We start from the raw sequence: 19,523 nt of genomic DNA, 5'->3' as shown, positions 1-19,523 counted from the left end.
GTCTATTTCATACGATCGCTTTAAATAATTTCAATACATAAGTTGTACTGTTTCACCAGACTTTCCATCTGCATGAACTTGGTCTGGGTTGGCTAAATCAGTTTGAGGAGTAAAAGTCTGACAAAAATATTTGGCCGCGGAAGAAGTTATCCTATATAAAAAGAAATACATCTCAAATGGTTTAAGAAAGGATAAGAAATCCTAATAAAAATGCCCAGGGAGCTTTTCGATGCACTTGCAATTTGAATTCAATATTTTTTTTAGTTTCAAAGCTTTTATGAACTGCCAATAAAATGAATTTTACAACAACAGTGCCACCTGCTCATGAGTTCCAGTAATTGTACAATAAAAGGAGGAGGCTTCTGATCTCTTTCCCGAGCAGAGCAACATCAGAACACTTCTCTGTTTTACTTCTGGTGGTATAACTTTGTCTTTCACTGTACAGTTCCAGAATCTGGCCAGCATGTGGCACTGTTGTTGTAAAATTCATTATATTGGCAGTTCATAAAAACTTAAATAGCTCTGAAACTGAAAAAAATAATGTACATTGCAAAAATCGCTCAGAAAAGCATCCCGGGCAATTTACATTTTTTAAGGTTTACTTATTCTTTAAATAACCATCACCACACAGGAATTCAAAAATGTGTCTGCTTAACTGCTGCCTTACAAAATCTTTTTTGGGATCCCTACATTCAGGAACATCAATCAATAGAAAAGCTTAGTGGAAAAGGTCCCCACAGTTTTAGGTACCTTCACCAACCACTACATAACAGAAACATATTGCTAACAGTGGTCACCTGTGGATCTCCTAAAAGAGCAATTCCAAGGGTAAGTTTTCTCCGCTGTCCACCACTCAGATTCTTAGCTTCAACATTTTCAATGTCGTTCATTTGCAGCTCAGAGAGAACTTTTTGAACCTTCACAATAAAATGTTACAGTTGTGTTATTTTCATCCTTGCTTCGAGCAACAACATCCAGCTCCCATTAAACTCCCTTATCTACTTCAGCAATACAGTATGTGCAGAATCAAGAGTAACACAATCAAATAAACACTCACACAAAATACGGACTACCTTTTAATCTAGGGTACTCCATTCATTCTTAATATGTGAGGAGCCCAAAGGACTTAAGGAGTCATACAACCCTGTCTATTACACGAGACTAAAGCTGGCCATAGACGTACAGATTCGTTCGTACGATTGCGTGGAATGTCCTGACATTTTTCGTGCCACTGCGTTTGGTCGTTCATTCGATCGGACAGGTTACAAAATTTCTGTCGGCTGCCGATAATATCTCTGCATGCATTGCCGATCTGACTATTTTCAGTGGGAGACAAGCTTTTTGTCACAAGCTTTTTTTGGACATAAACTTTCGTATGATTGCTGTCAGGGCAAAACATTGTCTAATCTGTTCTTTTACTACTTTATTTAAACTGAAGGTTAATAGCAGATCGGGAGATGGGGACGTCCGTTCGTTCGTCTGGTATTGCAGGTAAACCTGCGTGTCTATGACCACCTTAAGATGACCCCACACAGGAGAATACATCCATAGTTCACCTGATCTATGCCTTCCCACTACTACAGTTTTGAGATTCGTTATCCAGAAACCAGTTATCCAGAAAGCTCTGAATTACAAATAATCCAAATGTTTCTTTTTCTTTGTATTAATAAACCAGTACATTGTATTTGATCCAAATTAAGATCCGTATTGGAAGCAAAACCAATCTATTGGTTTTATTTAATATTTTAATTATTTTCTAGCAGACATAAGGTATGAAGATCCAAATTACAGAAACTTCTGTTATCTGGAAAACCCCAGGTCGCGAGTATTCTGGATAACAGTTCTCATACGTGTACTGGAAAAGGTTCTACACACAGTGAGGGCCTAATTAATGTAAGCTGCTACTGAAAGAAAAATAATAATACTTAGGAAAATGAAGACCCATATCTGCTAGTTTTACATCTACCCTGTAAACAGCAGTTGTGGGAAAGACTAGAGATCAAGGTCCATTAACCACATTTCATGTGAACTACTCCAAGTCTTGGAGAGCCTTCTCCGGGCACCCAACATTTAAGGGTTTCTCCCAAGACAATGGTCCCATTTCTGTTGAACTTTAAGGGCTCTCTGCAGTAGAAGAGCTGAATTTCAGGTTGAAAAAAGGAAATTTGGCTCTTAAAGATACCAGGAGCAGCATTTTTGCTGCCCCAGGCAAACAGGGGGCGCTGCCGCCTGAGGCGAGTCTCTCAACTCTACTCATTGGCATAGCGCCCCTGATCTATGTAGTAACGATCACACAATGGTTTTCAGTGGCCAGTGTTTCTTGAGAACCAAAACTCTTTCTTGCAGCTGCTTAAAGTACATAAGCAAGTATAAAATAATGCCATACCTCGTGTTGTATTTGCTTTGATGGGATCCCTTTGATATTTGCAAACACAGTTAGATTTTCCTTCACAGTTAAAGGGTTGAACTTCACATCAAACTGTGGGCAGAATCCAGTCCTTTTCTTTATCTCTTCTAAGTGTAGCATGTCAGAGAGTTTATAATTGTAGACAGTGGCCGACCCTATTGATTAAAAGAGATGCTCTAACTAGTAACAACAGGTAATTAAGTAATTTATACATTTAAAATATGCTAGCAAAACAGCAAAATGTCAGTATTAGTCATTTTATTCATATTAAAGGGATACTGTCATGGGAAAAACTTTTTTTTCAAAATTAATCAGTTAATAGTGCTACTCCAGCAGAATTCTGCACTGAAATCCATTTCTCAAAAGAGCAAACAGATTTTTTTATATTCAATTTTGAAATCTGACATGGGGCTAGACATATTGTCAGTTTCCCAGCTGCCCCAAGTCATAAACTTTAATCACTCTTTACTGCTGTACTGCAAGTTGGAGTGATATCACCCCCTCCCTTTCCCCCCCCCCAGCAGCCAAACAAAAGAACAATGGGAAGGTAACCAGATAGCAGCTCCCTAACACAAGATAACAGTTGCCCGGTAGATCTAAGAACAACACTTAATAGTAAAAACCCATGTCCCACTGAGACACATTCAGTTGCATTGAGAAGGAAAAACAGCAGCCTGCCAGAAAGCATTTTTCTCCTAAAGTGCAGGCACAAGTCACATGACATGGGGCAGCTGGGAAATTGACAAAATGTCTAGCCCCATGTCAGATTTCAAAATTGAATATAAAAAAATCTGTTTGCTCTTTTGAGAAATGGATTTCAGTGCAGAATTCTGCTGATGCGTTTTGAAAAAAAAAAAAAAATCTTTTTCGATGACAGGATCCCTTTGAGGGCTGCACTTGACACATACTATCTGCCTTGGGAAAATGATAGGAGAAGAGCCACAACATAGGAGCCTCGAAGTTGAATTAGAGACAAACTCAAAACTACAGAAATCTATGCAGACCCTCTGTCTTAATACAAATTAAATGAAATATAGTATTGCCACCTTTTAAGACCCATGGAGCAGACTTTTTTGGAAGAAATCCCAAGAAAGAATACTTACCATCAGAAGCCGGACACAGTCCACTAAGGATATTGAGTAATGTGGTTTTCCCAGCTCCACTGTGACCGAGCAGGGCTGTAATCTGGCCCTCATAGATATTGAGATCTAGACCTAGAAAGAGGAATGAGAAGGTTTAATTTTGAAGGATTATAATTTTGAAAATATGGAAAAAAAATAGAACCACCATTTCACTGGAGTATATAGATGAGACATAAATAGATACTTAGATAAAGATAGATGCTCAAACCTGGCAGTTTACACCCAATGGAATAAGTATAATATAGTACTTGTTGTGTGGAATGCTGGGAACCTGGAGTTTCTGGATAATGTGGCAAACATTATGGCTCATTTATGACATGTGAACATGCTGCAATGGATGCAGCCACATGAAGGAATGCCAATCATTAAAGGTACTTGCACCAAAGCCACTCCTTCCAGAGTTGTGCTCTATGACGGAGTCTCCGTCCGTCTCCCTGTTGTGAAATTATCTGAGAGTACAAGTATTAACAATGAGGGGGAGCAAGAAGCTACCACTACCTGGGTGTATACGGGTTGATCCTATCCCACACTTTCCCATCACTTGTTTGCAAAACAAGGACCTATAACATAGACAAATCACTGTCATTGTTACACCCGTTAGTTTTTTGTGGTTCAGCAGGCACTAACATATGGACTGATACCATGAATAGTAACTGCTGGGGAAAATGACAGTACACAGTGAGCAGATGTGGAGTTGGTGTATTGCGAAAGGATGTCTATTGTTTGTTCAGGTCATTTTGATCCTCTGCAGTTTCGTTATTGGAACTATGATCTTGAAGAGTCATTTCTTGGGCATGGAAGATTCTACTTCTGTTTGACTATTTATATTTATATGAAAAGCCTTTGAATACAGCTATTAAAAGGGAATTTATGTCTAGTTTCCCACAATTTGATATTTTGTACCACTGTGTAAGGGAGAGGGGGCCCTTAAATATACTAACTGTATACATGACTACTGAATTATAACTTACCTCTCAATGCTTCTGTGTTCTTATCTTGGTCACTGTATTTTTTCTTAACCTTATTGATTCTATTAAAAAAAAAAAAGAAGAATTGATAAAGTCTCCTCTTAAGGGATATTTAGCATTTTCCCCAATTAGCTTATATTATTATATATATTAGTAATTAGTTATATATTATTAGTGATATAATAATTGGAGCCTAGTGATGTCATTTTTGTCACGACTCTCTATATATAGAGTCTTAATTGAGATTATACATCATTACAGGATACAAGAAACATAGGTTCTCTTGAGGGTGTATTTATAAAGCAGTGTATTCGTTTTTGTAGACTCTGATGTAAAACCTGCACTGTTTAAGATCAAGTTTCATTTGTAAAAGTTCTGGGGCACTGTTTATAAAAGTGGGTACACCAGAATGAATTCCAAAATAATACAATTTAATGAACTCATTCATGCTAGTCTAATAAATCATAGCACTTTTTAAAGAAGGAAAGTTAAAATTAGGGATGCGCCTAATCCAGGATTCAGTTCGGTTTACGGCCAGGATTCAGCAAGATGTGGCTGAATCCTCCTACCCTGTAGGTGCTAATTATTAGGCACCCCACCACCAGTAATTATAAGTATTTATATTTAATTATATAGTAATTATAGGAATTTCTGTAGATGGAGAACACAAGGGTCCAAATTAGGGGAAGGTGGCAAAAGAGGCATGTGCCTGGCGCCTCTCTACCTTTGCTCCGTAAGCACATAACTCTTCTGCCTACCCATAGTTCCGGCTCTGATCAAATTGGTACAGTTAGGAGCAGGGTCACCATCAGAAATCATGGGGTCAGTACAACAACATTTTCTGGGCCCCCTGGTTCCCACCCGGCAACCCATTGGTGGCCATGGCCCCCCTTACAAGTTAAAAACATTGGTGGTCAGAGGCCTATAGAGTATTAAAATTATACATTGTTGGCCAGGGATTTAATAAAATAAAAAAGAAATGATTCTGACAGCAGCCCTGGTTAAGAGCAATCGCCATTGCTTAATAGTCATGGCTACATAGCAGCCAAGTGTGAGTGGTATGCAACATTCACCCCTAGTCATGGCTACATAGCAGCCAAGTGTGAGTGGTATGCAACACACCTGTATTGCGACCAAGCAAATAGTCCTTTAACACTACCTAACCCTACAGCAACCCCATTTCTCTATTGCTATTTAATACACTGTTGGCCTTGGTATTTGCTATGAGGTCTTAATATTTGAGGTTCCAATAGCACCAATAAAGACTGTCAATGGTACCAAAAGTAATTGTAGCATATGGCCAATGTGGAAACATGCAAATAAGTAGCAGATAATATTAGTCAGGAAGAGGTACAAGTCGGTATAAGCATAGGTATAGGAAAGGAATTTCAACCTGGAGAAGCTAGTCAGGGCTTAGTACAAGGACTTGAGAGGAAACTAGGGCCATGGCTTTATGGATGCAACTGGCACCAAAATGCAACCGTCTATATGTGTGACATCCCCCTAGATTGCTACAAACAGCAGAAAGTGGCAAACCCCCAGTCTGAAGTTAAAAGCCCTTATGGAAGCCAATATGTATTTGGGAAACTAAAGGGCAACAATAATAACAAAATAGAACAGCTGTTTGAGCAAGGCTTGTGAGCGTGAGCTGCAAGATTGCTAGTAAGATACTGGTTTATTCATTCATATGAAGTGAATGATTACAAACAGCCTATTGAAATAAGTCCCTGAGGGAGATGCATATTCCTTCCTGCCAATCCATATACTACTAACAGTTATTTTTTGTAAAATATTTCCCAAATCAAATTGGTTGCACCCATTTGGTCCCAGAATTGATAAGATTTCAAAAAATTTTCATATTCTTAGCAAATATCAGTAAGACAAGCAAGGGGCAAATGTACCTCTCCTGACACAAAGTTGTTTTGTAACAGCATTTCACATCCTAATAGTTGTGTTCCAGGAAATGAATAAGGGATGTCAAGCCATGAACTAACACATTGTACTATGAACCCTTCTTAATACCATCCTACACAATTACGGCCTGTGTGTGTCTTTAGTACAAAACTAGAAAATTCCAAGAAGAGGAATGCATTGTATAAATAGTCTTTTTCAAAACTCCTTCCCCCACCTCCCCTGCCCCGCACACAATAGGATTGCGGTATTTTTTAAGTTTGATCAAGTTCCTCTTGGTATTGGATACCAGATACAATGAAAACTCCAGCTAGGTGATCGACACCTATTGCATTTAATGTGTAATTGTTATAGTTCTACCATTATTACACGTCCATGACATTTAAGTTGACCTGGTAAACAAACAGCAGATGTGCTACGTACCTTATGGCTTCTTTTCCCTGTAAATCAGAAGGGACCTTTTCAAAGAACTTGCCCATGGAAGATTCATCGCTGTCCTCAGTCTGTGTCCTTAGGGGAGACAGTTTCTCTTTTGACCAGTAAGAAGACTTCAGGAAGAAGAATGGCTCATACTTTGCTCCATGTTTATCTAGAGGGTTATATAAAGGAAACCTATTTTAATGGGTATTCATACAAAACTATTAATTCAAAGCACTGCGTATCTTGACAGCGCTATATAAATAAATGATGATGATGATGATGAGGCCAGCTGATGACGTCACACAAGGACTGATGTGGTTCTTGCCATTCCCTTTAATATTTGAATGACTCCAAGGAGACATTAAGGCAATTTTTTGGCACCAAACTATTTCAGCAAGGAAGCATGAATTCGCAGCCAAAATCTTCAGGTATGGTCACCTTAATTAAGGTTGCTATTTGGTGCATCCAGTTACAGGATTAATTAGCCTGGCTATCTGTGACAATTTTAGCATGAGGCAAACACTCATATAGCATAATATAACTCAGTATGCTACAATAATAGCAAAATCAGTCACAAAAATTTCTATATCAATGATCCTCGGTAGTTTATTAAGCATTCTCTCTCCACTATTTTATGGTAACCATAAAAGTATAAATGATGTGCCATATGTCCTGAATAAAATGATTATATAGTACCTTTCTCCTAAAAAATAAATATTAATAGAGAAATGCTTACCTGCAAGGACCTTTTCAAAATACACTGTCAGGCACATGTAAAAAACAGAATCCAGAGCGAGACTAATAAAACTAGATAACACGTGAGAAGAATCTCCCGCCATATCCGAGAAAGAGACACCTTGAATATCACTCTCCATGTGAACACTCTGCAACAATAAATGGTTGTTGTTGTTCTTTATTTATAGGACATAAGGATTGTATGATAACGGGATGTACAGCTTGGGTGGTAGCAGGCTTTCAGTTACCCTAAACTCTGTATGTGCCATAGGTGAGTTTTATGTTTTGCCCCGAGGGTGGCTCTTGGTATAGACAAAAACGTTTAGGATTGTTGCATTGTTAAATAACTCATTTGGCGTTTTACCGAGTGTATTTCCGGTCTGTTTATTATAAACATATACCAGGGCCTTTACACATTTTCTTTGGTTGGCACTGGGTTTGTCGTTTGTCAGCTGCATCCATCTTATGTTAATAAGGTTATAACCAGAATCTGGACCCACATATTGTCTTGGGCTTATGTTGCACATGGAGACTAACAGCTGCAATGTGTAGATAGTTATAGATGGGTTTCATTTGTTTGTGTCGGTCTGTCTTTGAGTAGTTTCATAGGAACTGCAAAATGATTGGTTTCCTGTTCTTAGGACAGAGCCACATGTAAAGATCCTTTCTAGGAAGGGTTCCAGTGTCACAAAGGACAGACAATTCCATTTCAAGTGTATATAAGTGCATTTCACAGCTTGTGTGTGGGTATTCATATTGTACCACAATGACATAAGAACTGAAGTGCCTGGCCTTACTAGGGGTTGTGTGTTATTGTTTAAGTAAAGTGCCATTTTTTTTTTGGAAAAACACATTTGGTAGGTATAAAGACCTTGCATTGATGATACAATCAGTTTATGCAGTTGATATTAGCATTATGTATGGGACCTGTTATCCAGAATGCTCGTGATCTAGAGTTTTCCAGATAATGGATCTTTCTGTAATTTGGATCTTCATACCTTAAATCTACTAGAAACTCGTGTAAACATGAAATAAACCCACTAGGCTGGCTTGCTTCCAATAAGGATTAATTACATTTTAGTTGGATCAAGTGCAAGATACTGTTCTATTATTACATGGAAAAAGCAAATATTTTTAGAAAGTTTCAATTATTTGGATAAAATGGAGTCTGCAGGAGACAGCCTTTCTGTAATTCTGAGTTTCCTGGATACTGGGGTTTCGGATAAAATGTTACAGTCTACTAAATATCGCAAAAATGTTTCTCTTAAACAAAGTGATGTCGCTAAAATATTTCTCTTAAACTAGGTGCTGTTGGCAATGTGCAGTTACATGTTTGTGAGCTTAACTGCTGTTATATCCTAACAAGTATGTGATGTGATTATTTTACATTAACATGATTATTTTTTAGAAACCCTGTCATTCCGTTATTTCACTTGTTTGTTGGTGAAGAAAGAGTAGCCAAGGATTTACCTCACTTAATCCAACTGCAAAGGCAAACTGGGGGAAGATGCTCAATAGGACCTCAAGAGCTTTAGGGATATCTTTGTTTAGTAGTATGAGGCCCAGAGCAGAAAGAAAGAGTGTGATAAAAAACCCAGCGATGGCTGTTGCTCTGGGACTCCTAAACAGGGCACTCAGCATGAAAGTGAATGACATCTGGAAAAGAAAAAGATTTTAATTATTTTAGGGATTATGATAGATACAGAATAGTGCAATGAACTTGAATGCCTACATTTTCCCATTACAAACAATCCCATGTGCCATAAGCAGTCTGTAGCCAACTGTTGCCAGTTATATGAAGTTATTTGACCGGAGAGGACATGGTGCCAATTAAACTTAACACTAGGCCTAACTTAAACTTAACTAAGTTTGAAGCCTAATATCTAATACTAGTGCAGTAAACCGATTTCAGTAAGCGAATGCACAGACAAACTCACCAAAGCTATCCCATAAAAGAAGAAAAGAAACATGATGATGCCATAGGAACTCTGCACAAGTACAAGAGCTTTTGTGACTACAGTCATCAGGTTTGCCAAGATTAAAATGTAAAAAGAATAAAACAGACCCCACGATAACCTGAAAAAAAAAAAAGACCATAAAATGTATAAGTATATTTATACTCTACTACTTTGACTGAATGACGGATTCACTAATATTTACTATATCTGTACTCATCAGAGTCGGACTGGCCCACCGGGATACCAGGAGAACTCCCGGTGGGCCCAGGTGTCAGTGGGCCCTCATGCTGCTAAACATTTGTCTTATTTCATGGTCATTCCCTATTTTTATTAGAACAAAGAGGCTAAATAGTTGGAAAAATAGAGTATAGTATGTAAAGAAAAGAGACTAGGATAATAGAGGTTGAATGAGGAGAGGAAGAAAAATAGTACTACGAGTGGGCCCCTGGTCTTAGATTAAGTGGTGGGCCCCTGGTCAAAGGTATTTGGGTGGGCCCCTGGTGTCCCAGTCTGACACTGGTACTCGTTCTCTGATATTTACTATATCTGTACTTGTTCTCTGAACTAACTGGGGCTGTGACAAAAGACTGGACCATCACTGGAGACCCAAGGCAAAGGTTGGATTCTAAAGTTGGGCTTGAATTCAAAAAGTTTACAATTACATGCTTAAACATTACATCCACTGCTGTTCTTTTATCCCTTGGTTCAGGCAATGTGTGTGCCTTGATTTAATAACCCAGAGTATCAAACGGACTTAATATAACAACACTAGACTAACCAAAGCTATTTATTATCTATATCCAAATATGTTCCTGAACATGGTTGCTATAAAATTCTTGGAGTCCCATGGTAGAAAATTATAGATTTGTTTCAAATAATTGACTTACCAAAATGCTAAGTCTTTCAGGCGCATCATTTTTAGTAACTCTCTCATTTCACACCGCTCTCTTGTGACATACAGGGACAAGAGGTACATCAGAGAAATGTAGGACATGGGCATAACGAATATGAATGTTCCAATATGAAAGTATTGTTTAAATGAAGCTATAGTAGATCTCATCCTTATTGTCACGATGGAAGCCATATTATCCCATACAGAGTGATTGCTCGTCATCTGTAAAATATTACAATGAATAGAACTCAATGGAAGAAACCCATTTCTTATTCTAGACACATTTATGAAAAATTTTAGAAAAATGTATGATCTTAAATCCTTTATATTACGGACAGAAACGGTTTTGCACAAGTAACCAGAAGCCTATTAATCTAAATGCCGAATGTCCCAAGTGGAACACAAGACTGACAGACCTGCACTGCATATCATCTGGGCAGATAAAGAAGTTGGACTTGAGTTTAGGCATTTATACAATATTATTACGATATATATTACGATGTATCGAAAAGTTGATTTTTAATCCTGACCATATAGATACAGGTATGGGACATGTTATCAAGAATGCTCATCCGACAGTCGTGTTGCGTCGGATCAACGCTGCGAAAGCATCCGACAATGCTATTACTTTATTAAACTCAATGAGCTCTGTTTTACCATGCAGTGGTATAAATAAAATCTTATTTTTCTAAAACATTCATGGCTGCATTTGTATACCTCATTTTTTTCTCCTCCTGTAGTTTTTTTTCTAGTGAAACCAGAAAATGCTGGTTTCACTAAAATAAATAAATAAATAAATAAAATTAAAAATAAACATTCAAAACTTCAAATTACAGGAGCAAATTAATGAACCCATTTATCTGGACAAAGCCTTTCAGAGTTCTTTGTTTTGTATAATTAGTATTGTTACCTTAAAGTCTTATAACGGTTTTAGTTACTATTTAGCTTAGAATGGAATGCTATTTTGTCATACATTCTTTTAGTACAACATATTTACATGCTAGCCAATGGCAACACTGTCAGTAATATTAGCCATGTTGATCTAGCATAGCATGGCTAGGTTTTGCATTCCCACGTCTATTTATTTTGTCTAGCATTGAGCTAGTGGTGAGATATCTGCAAGATCATAAACTTCTTTGTATTGCTTCTGGAAAAAAATATCAAGATATTTTTTTAACCTGTTTTGGTTGATATTATGCAATTTTATATTTTCATATGAAGAATCACTGTAGTCATAATAAGAAAAAAAATAATATATTAAAAACTTTTAATGCATGCGTAGATTCCTAACTAAGTGAAGCTTTTTTTTTCAAGGTAGTAACGTTTGTCCAACAAACATATTTAGTTTGTGTGGAAAGTGGAAATTGTGGACCCCATTACGGTTGTTCTGTATCCTGTGTATAGCGGATAATATATCCCCCACTGTAATTTCTAGATACCAGGAGTCAAAGATGAGCTCCATGATCACACAAAGCTGATGTTCAGGATTTTGCATTTCCCTCCTGTTCTTCAGCTGCTCTCCATTATTATCGCTTGCCATGTTAGATAGCGTTTACAATCAGTTAGGTGATTGAATGATTGGATGAGGAACAGGAAAGTCATAATAGAAAGTCAATGTACAGTTATAACAGAATGTTCACAAATATACGTTATACAAATATTTAGCATTATATTTACTAGGGTAGGTGACAGTACCAGTTGCATCTGGGGCCAGCTGATTGCCCTGACCGGCCTCGTTGGCCCCAGATGCACATGCATGAACACATGTGCATAAATCATTTGACTAAGGGGAGGGCCCCAGAACACCAACGGCCATTGAGGAGATAGTGTTGCACCATAGGCACGTGCCTCTTGTGCCTACCCCTAGTACGTGACCCTATTATCAGTGCTGGGCCAACCCGGCTGAGTGCCCTAGGCGCGGGTGCACATGCTCAAACAGGTGCACAAATGAGTACCATATACACAAACAAGTTTGCATGCCCCATTTGACTAGAAGGGATCTCACCAGAAAACCAGTGGACATTGAGGGGACATGGGCCCAGACTAGGGGGTAGACAACAAATGAGGTATGTGCCCCCCCCAGGCACGTGCCTCTTCGGCCTACCCCTAGTTCTGGCCCTGCCTATTATCCACATAATGGATGTACAGGTATTTAGGTGGTCCAGATCATTTCAATTTAGTAGCAAACCCAGTGTTATTTAGTGTTCCCAATATACAGAAGCAAGGGGGAAAAAACATAGAAACGCTCAGCATATGTTTTGCTTTGTATGAGCTATGTCAAGATCCTGGAGTGAAACATGCGTCAGGCATGTTCAGGGTCGGACTGGGAGGCATGGGGCCCACCGGGGCTACTGCCCCAGGGCCCCCTCCAGCCGCCACTGCCGCTCCGGAGTGCTGCAGGCGGCTAGTGCGCATGCGCGCGGCGCCGCGTTTGTGCGCATGCGCGCGGCGCCGCGTTTGTGCGCATGCGCAGCCCTTCTATTCTACCGCGACCCCAAACAAAGTGGGGTCGCGCCGCCCCACTAAGTAGCGGATCTGGGCCGGCGGGGCCCACAAGAGCCCGGGGCCCACCGGGGTTTTTCCCGGTGTCCCGCCGGCCCAGTCCGACACTGGGCATGTTTACCTCCTGATTAGCAACTATTTAGCTACCTACCGGATAGTAGCCGTGTTGAAGTTATTTAGGTGACTTGTTACTACTTACTTCAATAATAGCAGAGTCAATACTTGCTTGCAGAGAAAGAAACCTCCTTGACCAGTAGTATGTAGGAAAGCAGGCTTCAGAGCCACTGGCACAGAAACCTAGGAGACAAACACATGTGATGGCTGCTGCTGTTTGTGGTACAGGTGTGGGACTGATCATCCGGTTTTCCGGATAACAAATCTTGCTGTAATTTGGATCTACATACCTTAAGTCTACTAAAAAATCATGTAAACAAACATAAAATAAACCCAACAGAGTGACTTTTCTTCCAATAAGGATTAATGTTTTCTTTGGGATCAAGTGCAAGGTATAGTTTTATTACAGAGAAAAAGGGAGATGGCCTTTCAGTGATTCTGAGCTTTCTGGACTATAGGTTTCCTGATAACAGATCATTTACCATCTTTAATACACATCTTAACAAAAAAGCAAGGTCTTTCATAAAGTCCTGGTAATGGGGGAAAAATGTAGCTTACACAAGTCCATCCATACAATCCATACCACCCAAACAGTAATTACTGAATTAAAGAGTGCTGAATAATAGTTAGGAAAAAGGTATAGGGGCAAATTCACTAACCTCCGAAAATTCGCCAGCGACGACTTCGCCCACAGTGCAACACTTCGCCAGGCGTAGATTCGCCAGGACAACGCTAATTCACTAAAGAAGTTGCGCCCAGGGCTCCGAATGCTGGCGAAGTAGCGTTGCGCTAGTGTTGCCTAATTTGCATACGGCGGGAAGTTAAGTTCAATGGACATATATGTTGCAGCAAATACATTATACTACCTAGTGAAGTTACGCCAGCGACTGTTAGCAAATCGGCAAAGTACCAAAATGACATCACACTGACTAATGTTCGCCCGCATTAGTCACTTCGCCCTTTAGTAAATTTACCCCATAGTGTTCACAATAAACCTTAGAATTTAATATGCTAAAAAAAAATGTTAACGTCCAGTGGACATAGCTGAGCCTGCAATCTCCCATCCCAAAGAATTCCCCAAATGCTCAGTAATTTAGGTTGCATACTACATAGCATTACTAAAAAGGAAGGAATATAAAACTAAATATCAGATGCATATAACACATTTGTTCTGCTTACTGCAAACCCAACTCTTAATTAGTGTCACAAATGCAGTCTGTGGTGAAATGTATAGTGACATTCCTGTATTGTTGTGATATATCATTGATTAGCAATGGGGGGCTTTTATGCTATTGTAGAACTGCACAACACAGCAAAAGTTGCATTAACTATTATAAAGAACAGAAGTGTCTAGAAAATGGGTGACTACTAGGGAGTAGTTCCACCCCATGCTCATCTAGTATGGGATGTTGGGCGTTCTTGTTTAACAAGTGCCATGGGCTGGCTTTATCATGCCTATGCAATGCAGTGGCCTACATATCTCAACTAGTGAACTATCATGGCTTAAGGTGGCCATAAATGGGCTAATAAAAGCTGCTGACTCTGCCACTCCATACTGAGTTGGCAGCTTATTGGCACATGCATGGGACCCTCAGGAGAGCATGCTGACTAACCATCATGCAGATTTGTTAATCTTGGCAAGGACCCCATTGGCATGTTGATGTTGCCCTTGTATCTACAGGCCACTATATGATCTATTCTTTGGCCCAAGAGCCAACAATATCAGCATATCAACCCTATTAGGCCACCTAAGTGCTGACTAGGTCATCCTATCTCAGTGTATGGCCAGATTTATTAGATTTAGGCTTACAATTTAATTTTAGCATTGGTAGTGAAGTACTTTATGGGTCTGTCTTAAGTCCTTTGCTTTTTATAGATCCCTGGCAAGGCTTTATCTTGAGCATTCCAGTTTGTGACCCTAGAAGAATAATAAGAAGGATATCATTGTGTTGCAGAGAGTACAGATATGTAGTGGTAAATGGAAAGAATCTATGAAACTACAGGTATGGAATCTGTTATCTGGCAACCCGTTATCCAGAAAGCTCTGAATTGCAGAATGTCATCTCCCATAGACTGTATTTTATCCAAATAATCCAATTTTTTTTTTAAATGATTTGCTTTTTCTCTGTAATAATAAAACAGTACCTTGTACTTGATCCTAACTAAGGTATAATTAATCCTTATTGGAAGCAAATCCAGCTTGTTGGGCTTCATATTTAATGATTTTATAGTAGACAAGGTATGAAAATCCAAATTACAGAAAGATACATTATCCAGAACACCCCAGGTCCTGAGCATTCTGGATAACAGGTCCCATACCTGTATAAGGAAAGACTATTTAGATTCAGTTTGTTTTCTGGAGAAAAGGTGCTTGTAGTAGTAAAGCGTTACAGACAGATAGCACGTGATCTTTTTTCACGTAGATTTAGATTTGAGGAACATCATTTCCTCTTTAAGCACCTTAAGGGGTTGAACTTGATGAACCATTGCCTTTTTTAAACCCAAATTAACTGTGTAACTATGTAACCTATAGATTTGGATTTGGAGCACTATTTATACTGAATCCACTGTGTGACTCTGATACCACTGCTGGATAGTGGAGCGACTTTTCTGCCTCTAGAAATGTTTATGTGAAGAGGCATTATATTTATTTTTTAACCCTGAAGAAGTCACCTTGAGTGAAGAATAGGGATGCACCGAATCCTTTTTCAGCAGGATTCAGCAAAATCCTTATGCCCGGCCGAACCGAATCAGAATCCTATTTTGCATATGCAAATTAGGGGCAGGAGGGAAATCGCGTGACTTTTTGTCACAAAACAAGGAAGTAAAAAAGGTTTTTCCCTTTCCCACCCCTAATTTACATATGCAAATTAGGATTCGGTTCGGTATTCGGCCGAATCTTTCGAGAAGGATTCGGGGGTTCGACCGAATCCAAAATAGTTGATTCGGTGCATCCCTAATAAAGAAACACGTTGGTATTGGGACTTGAATCTTTGGAAAGCACATTTAATCTTCCAATTGTGTTATTATACACTATTGATGCCTGCAAATATTGTAAGTGCATTTTATCTACAATTAATGGTTATGAAGATTTTACACGAGGGGAGTGTGCCCTTTTTATTATCTATGTAACCTATAGGTCGGGGCTATCTTAAACAGTGGTGGGTCCTATGCAAGAACAAGGTCCCAACTGCAATGTTTTCAGAAGTCATCCCATTTATTGGGAACTGATCCTCATATAACACATCTTGCACAAGTACCATCAAGATCACCACACCCACACAAACATGCTAAAAATGAGGAATGCTCTTACCCATAAAGGCAAAGTAATCATTTGGATATGAAATAGTATTGATTGGATATCTGATATGGTAACTGAAATTGTTCACAAACGTGACTCCAACCACTGTTCTATTTGCCATGTCATTCAGCAGCATTTCCTCATCTGAATATTCTTGGACTTTGATATCTGGAAAAAAAAGAGGTTTTTTTCTTTTCTTTTTTTTTTTAAAAAAAAGGAGATGCAACTCACAAAAATGCACTAATACTACTACTATACTAATGCAATATACTTGTATACTACAGAGCTTATCTGTTATCAGCCGTGTATCCCGTGCCTTTTCTTTTGTTTTCATCTTTAAATGGCTGCCCTCATGGCTACACAGCAGCTTGTTTACATAAACTATTTTAGAGTTTCAAAAGCATCACACCAGTTTTACCAGTGCAACACAACAGTCAATTTCTTTACTTTAAAAGACTTTTTTGGTGTTACTGTTCCTTTAAATCCTTTCCCATACTCATAGGCAGCTAAAACCTTATTTTTAAAGGCCTCAGAGGGCTTATTCAATGGAGACCTGATGATACCACACACTTCATGCCTAAATGCCTCAGATTTCCTCCAAGATCAGATTTTCTCCAAGATCATCTCTTAATGTTCTAATCATTTCCACCTGATCTGGGGACCTGATTCTAATTTTAGGAATTTCTGCCTGTGATAGATATAGGGTGTACTTAATTTTTCATCAAAGGTTTTTTTTTGTTTCAATTACACTATGGGCTACAAAATGCAAATGGTGCATTATATCATCTTTATCTATCAATATGGTTGAAATGAAGATCAACTATATATGGTGAAATAGTTATAATTGCCGTAAGGTGCACTTTAGTCTGATTGTCTGATAATAATGTTCTGTTTCCTGGGTGAATTTATTATGATTTCTGGCCACCATATGACTCAAGACTTTAGGGGTCATTTATAACCCAGGGAGGCGCAAGAAAAGTCCAGCACTTGATGGCAAGAACAGTATCAGGAGGTAAGGACAGGGCCTTGATGTGGGCTGAATGATGCTCTAGGTATGGGGCTGGAAGAGATGGGGACGGGGACAACGCAGTCAGCACTGTATTAGTACCTGTACTACAAACTAGTGATCCCTTGTGTCTTCCATTAAAGGTGTCTCCTATTCATCTTTCATTTTTAAAGGAGAAAGAAAGCTACCAAGGCTGTTTATTGCCAACAGATTAGCCACAATAATGCAAGCTAGAAAACTATATTTATTCTGTAGAATGGTTTATCATACGTGAGTAAACAGCTCTGGTATTTCTCTCTGTTTGTTTAGCATAGTAGCTGCCATATTGACTTGCTGTGACATCACTTGCTGTCTGAATCTCTCACCTGCTTGCTCATAGCTCTGGGCTAAGATAAAGAAGTCTGATACAGAAGCCCATGTGTACACAATGGGAGACGGAGAGAGGAGCAAACTGAGCATGCTCAAGCCCTAGCCATGGAGGTTTATGCTGAAAACAGGAAGTCTGATACAGAAGCCCATGTGTACACAATAGAAGGAAAGAAATGTGGTGTTTATTTTGACAGAGGACTCTGAGCACCATTTCTTTGAGTGTTTACTTGTATATTTATATAGACCTCCTGATAAAGCTTACTTAGTTGTAACCTTTCACTCTCCTTTAAGTGCATATCTGAAATGTAATTTCATATAGGCATTGGATGGGTGTGATATAACAGTTGCAAAATTTGGTACACTTATATACATCAACCAGATACTTGGTACAGTTACAACAGGAATCTGGAGGTTCTCTTTTATTATGTTTACTGTAGTGGACTAGTAAATGCTAATTACATACTGCTGACTGTCTACCAGTCACTAGACGTGGGACCAGATTCAAAGATATGAAATTTTCATTGATAACAAAAATGTGACACAGAAACAGAGTTGACAATCTCCAGCTATCTTCTTCCTGTTTTCCCCTGTATTAGGGTCAGGGCACACAAGCAGATTCAGGGAGATTAGTCGCCGGGCAACAAATTTCATCTTCTTCGGGACGACTAATCTCCCCGAACTGCCTCCCCTGCCTTCCCGCTGGATAAAATCGCCGGCAGAGTGGCACTTGGTGCGAGGAAACTTTGGGCGACTTCGGAAAACGAATCGCGCCGAGTGCCATCACGCCAGCAGGGAAGGCAGTTGGGGAGATTATTTGCCACGAAGAAGAGGAAATTTGTCGTTGGGCGACTCATCTCCCAAGTCTGTGTGCCCTGACCCTTAAAGGGAATATTTGTCTTACATTTAAATGGAAAAATAATGTAAATAATGAAATGATAAGATAGTTTTCAACTAGATTCTATTTTTCTAGTTTTGAATTTTAATATTTGTACTGAGTTCCAGACAACAAATTTAATTTCATTGCAACGGTGACTGAGCCAATAATTTGAATGAGAGATTGAATGATGAATAGAAAGGCAATATTTAGTGTAAAAATCTAGGCTCATTTTCAACCTGCTTTTTGGTTACAGTGGTTACTGACACTGGTATCAAGTCTACAATTTAAGTTTCACTTTACGAATAAACTGAATAAAAAGGTCTATTTGCCATACCCCAACACCAGAAATTAAGACCTTAGGTAACTTTACTCTGCAACATAATACATGTTAATTTAAAAGGGGAGTCCCACCTTTATTTTAATATTGAATTCTACCTGGGATAATTATGCTTTTGGCAACCTTCTCCATAATATCCTTAGATGTAGCAAATGTGCGAACATATCCAACTTTAAAATGATTGCTGCCATTAAGTGCATCCAGGCGGCCAAGGACCTCAGCAGGTGAGTTGTATTCCAACTGCATAAAAGTTGATACGCCCATAACAGATACCAGAAACATCAAGAACACAAATGCCAAGTTTTGTAGCCATTCCTGTGCAGACAAAAAAAAACGTACATTCCTGTTTTCGTTTGGAAGAGAAATAGTTAAAGCTCTATCAGCCAATCAGTTGTTTTGAAAAGAAGACCAGCAAATACTTCTTTTTGATCATTAGCAAAGCCCCCAGATAGATATGAAATTTACTATAATGTAAGACAATTATTTTGAATATATTGGTATTATACCCTTTAGTGGGCCATAATGTGTGGCATAGACAGGGTTCTGCATACTGTTTACACCAAAGCTTTTGCTGAGCTACAAAT

The 19,523-nt window shown here is 38.9% G+C and overlaps 2 protein-coding genes across 2 annotated transcripts in view; one reads left to right on the top strand and one right to left on the bottom strand.

The window, feature by feature from the left end:
• Positions 1-19,523, top strand: part of LOC108701997 (traf2 and NCK-interacting protein kinase) — a 1,005,599-nt gene that overhangs the window by 68,270 nt on the left and 917,806 nt on the right. The window lies entirely within an intron of this gene.
• Positions 1-19,523, bottom strand: part of abca8.L (ATP binding cassette subfamily A member 8 L homeolog) — an 85,866-nt gene that overhangs the window by 43,244 nt on the left and 23,099 nt on the right. The window contains exons 5-16 of the mRNA XM_018235043.2: positions 19,038-19,254; positions 16,363-16,518; positions 13,135-13,232; positions 10,429-10,655; positions 9,521-9,659; positions 9,054-9,239; positions 7,585-7,732; positions 6,852-7,017; positions 4,521-4,579; positions 3,511-3,621; positions 2,387-2,562; positions 798-917 (exon numbers count right to left, since the gene is read on the bottom strand). Of these exons, the coding sequence (XP_018090532.1) occupies positions 798-917; positions 2,387-2,562; positions 3,511-3,621; positions 4,521-4,579; positions 6,852-7,017; positions 7,585-7,732; positions 9,054-9,239; positions 9,521-9,659; positions 10,429-10,655; positions 13,135-13,232; positions 16,363-16,518; positions 19,038-19,254 (1,803 nt within the window). The remainder of the gene's footprint in view (positions 1-797; positions 918-2,386; positions 2,563-3,510; positions 3,622-4,520; positions 4,580-6,851; positions 7,018-7,584; positions 7,733-9,053; positions 9,240-9,520; positions 9,660-10,428; positions 10,656-13,134; positions 13,233-16,362; positions 16,519-19,037; positions 19,255-19,523) is intronic.

This window comes from Xenopus laevis, chromosome 9_10L, assembly GCF_017654675.1.
Source record: "Xenopus laevis strain J_2021 chromosome 9_10L, Xenopus_laevis_v10.1, whole genome shotgun sequence".
NCBI lineage: Eukaryota > Metazoa > Chordata > Amphibia > Anura > Pipidae > Xenopus > Xenopus laevis.
Note: the sequence above shows the minus strand (reverse complement) of the source record. Positions and strands in the feature narration are given on the sequence as shown.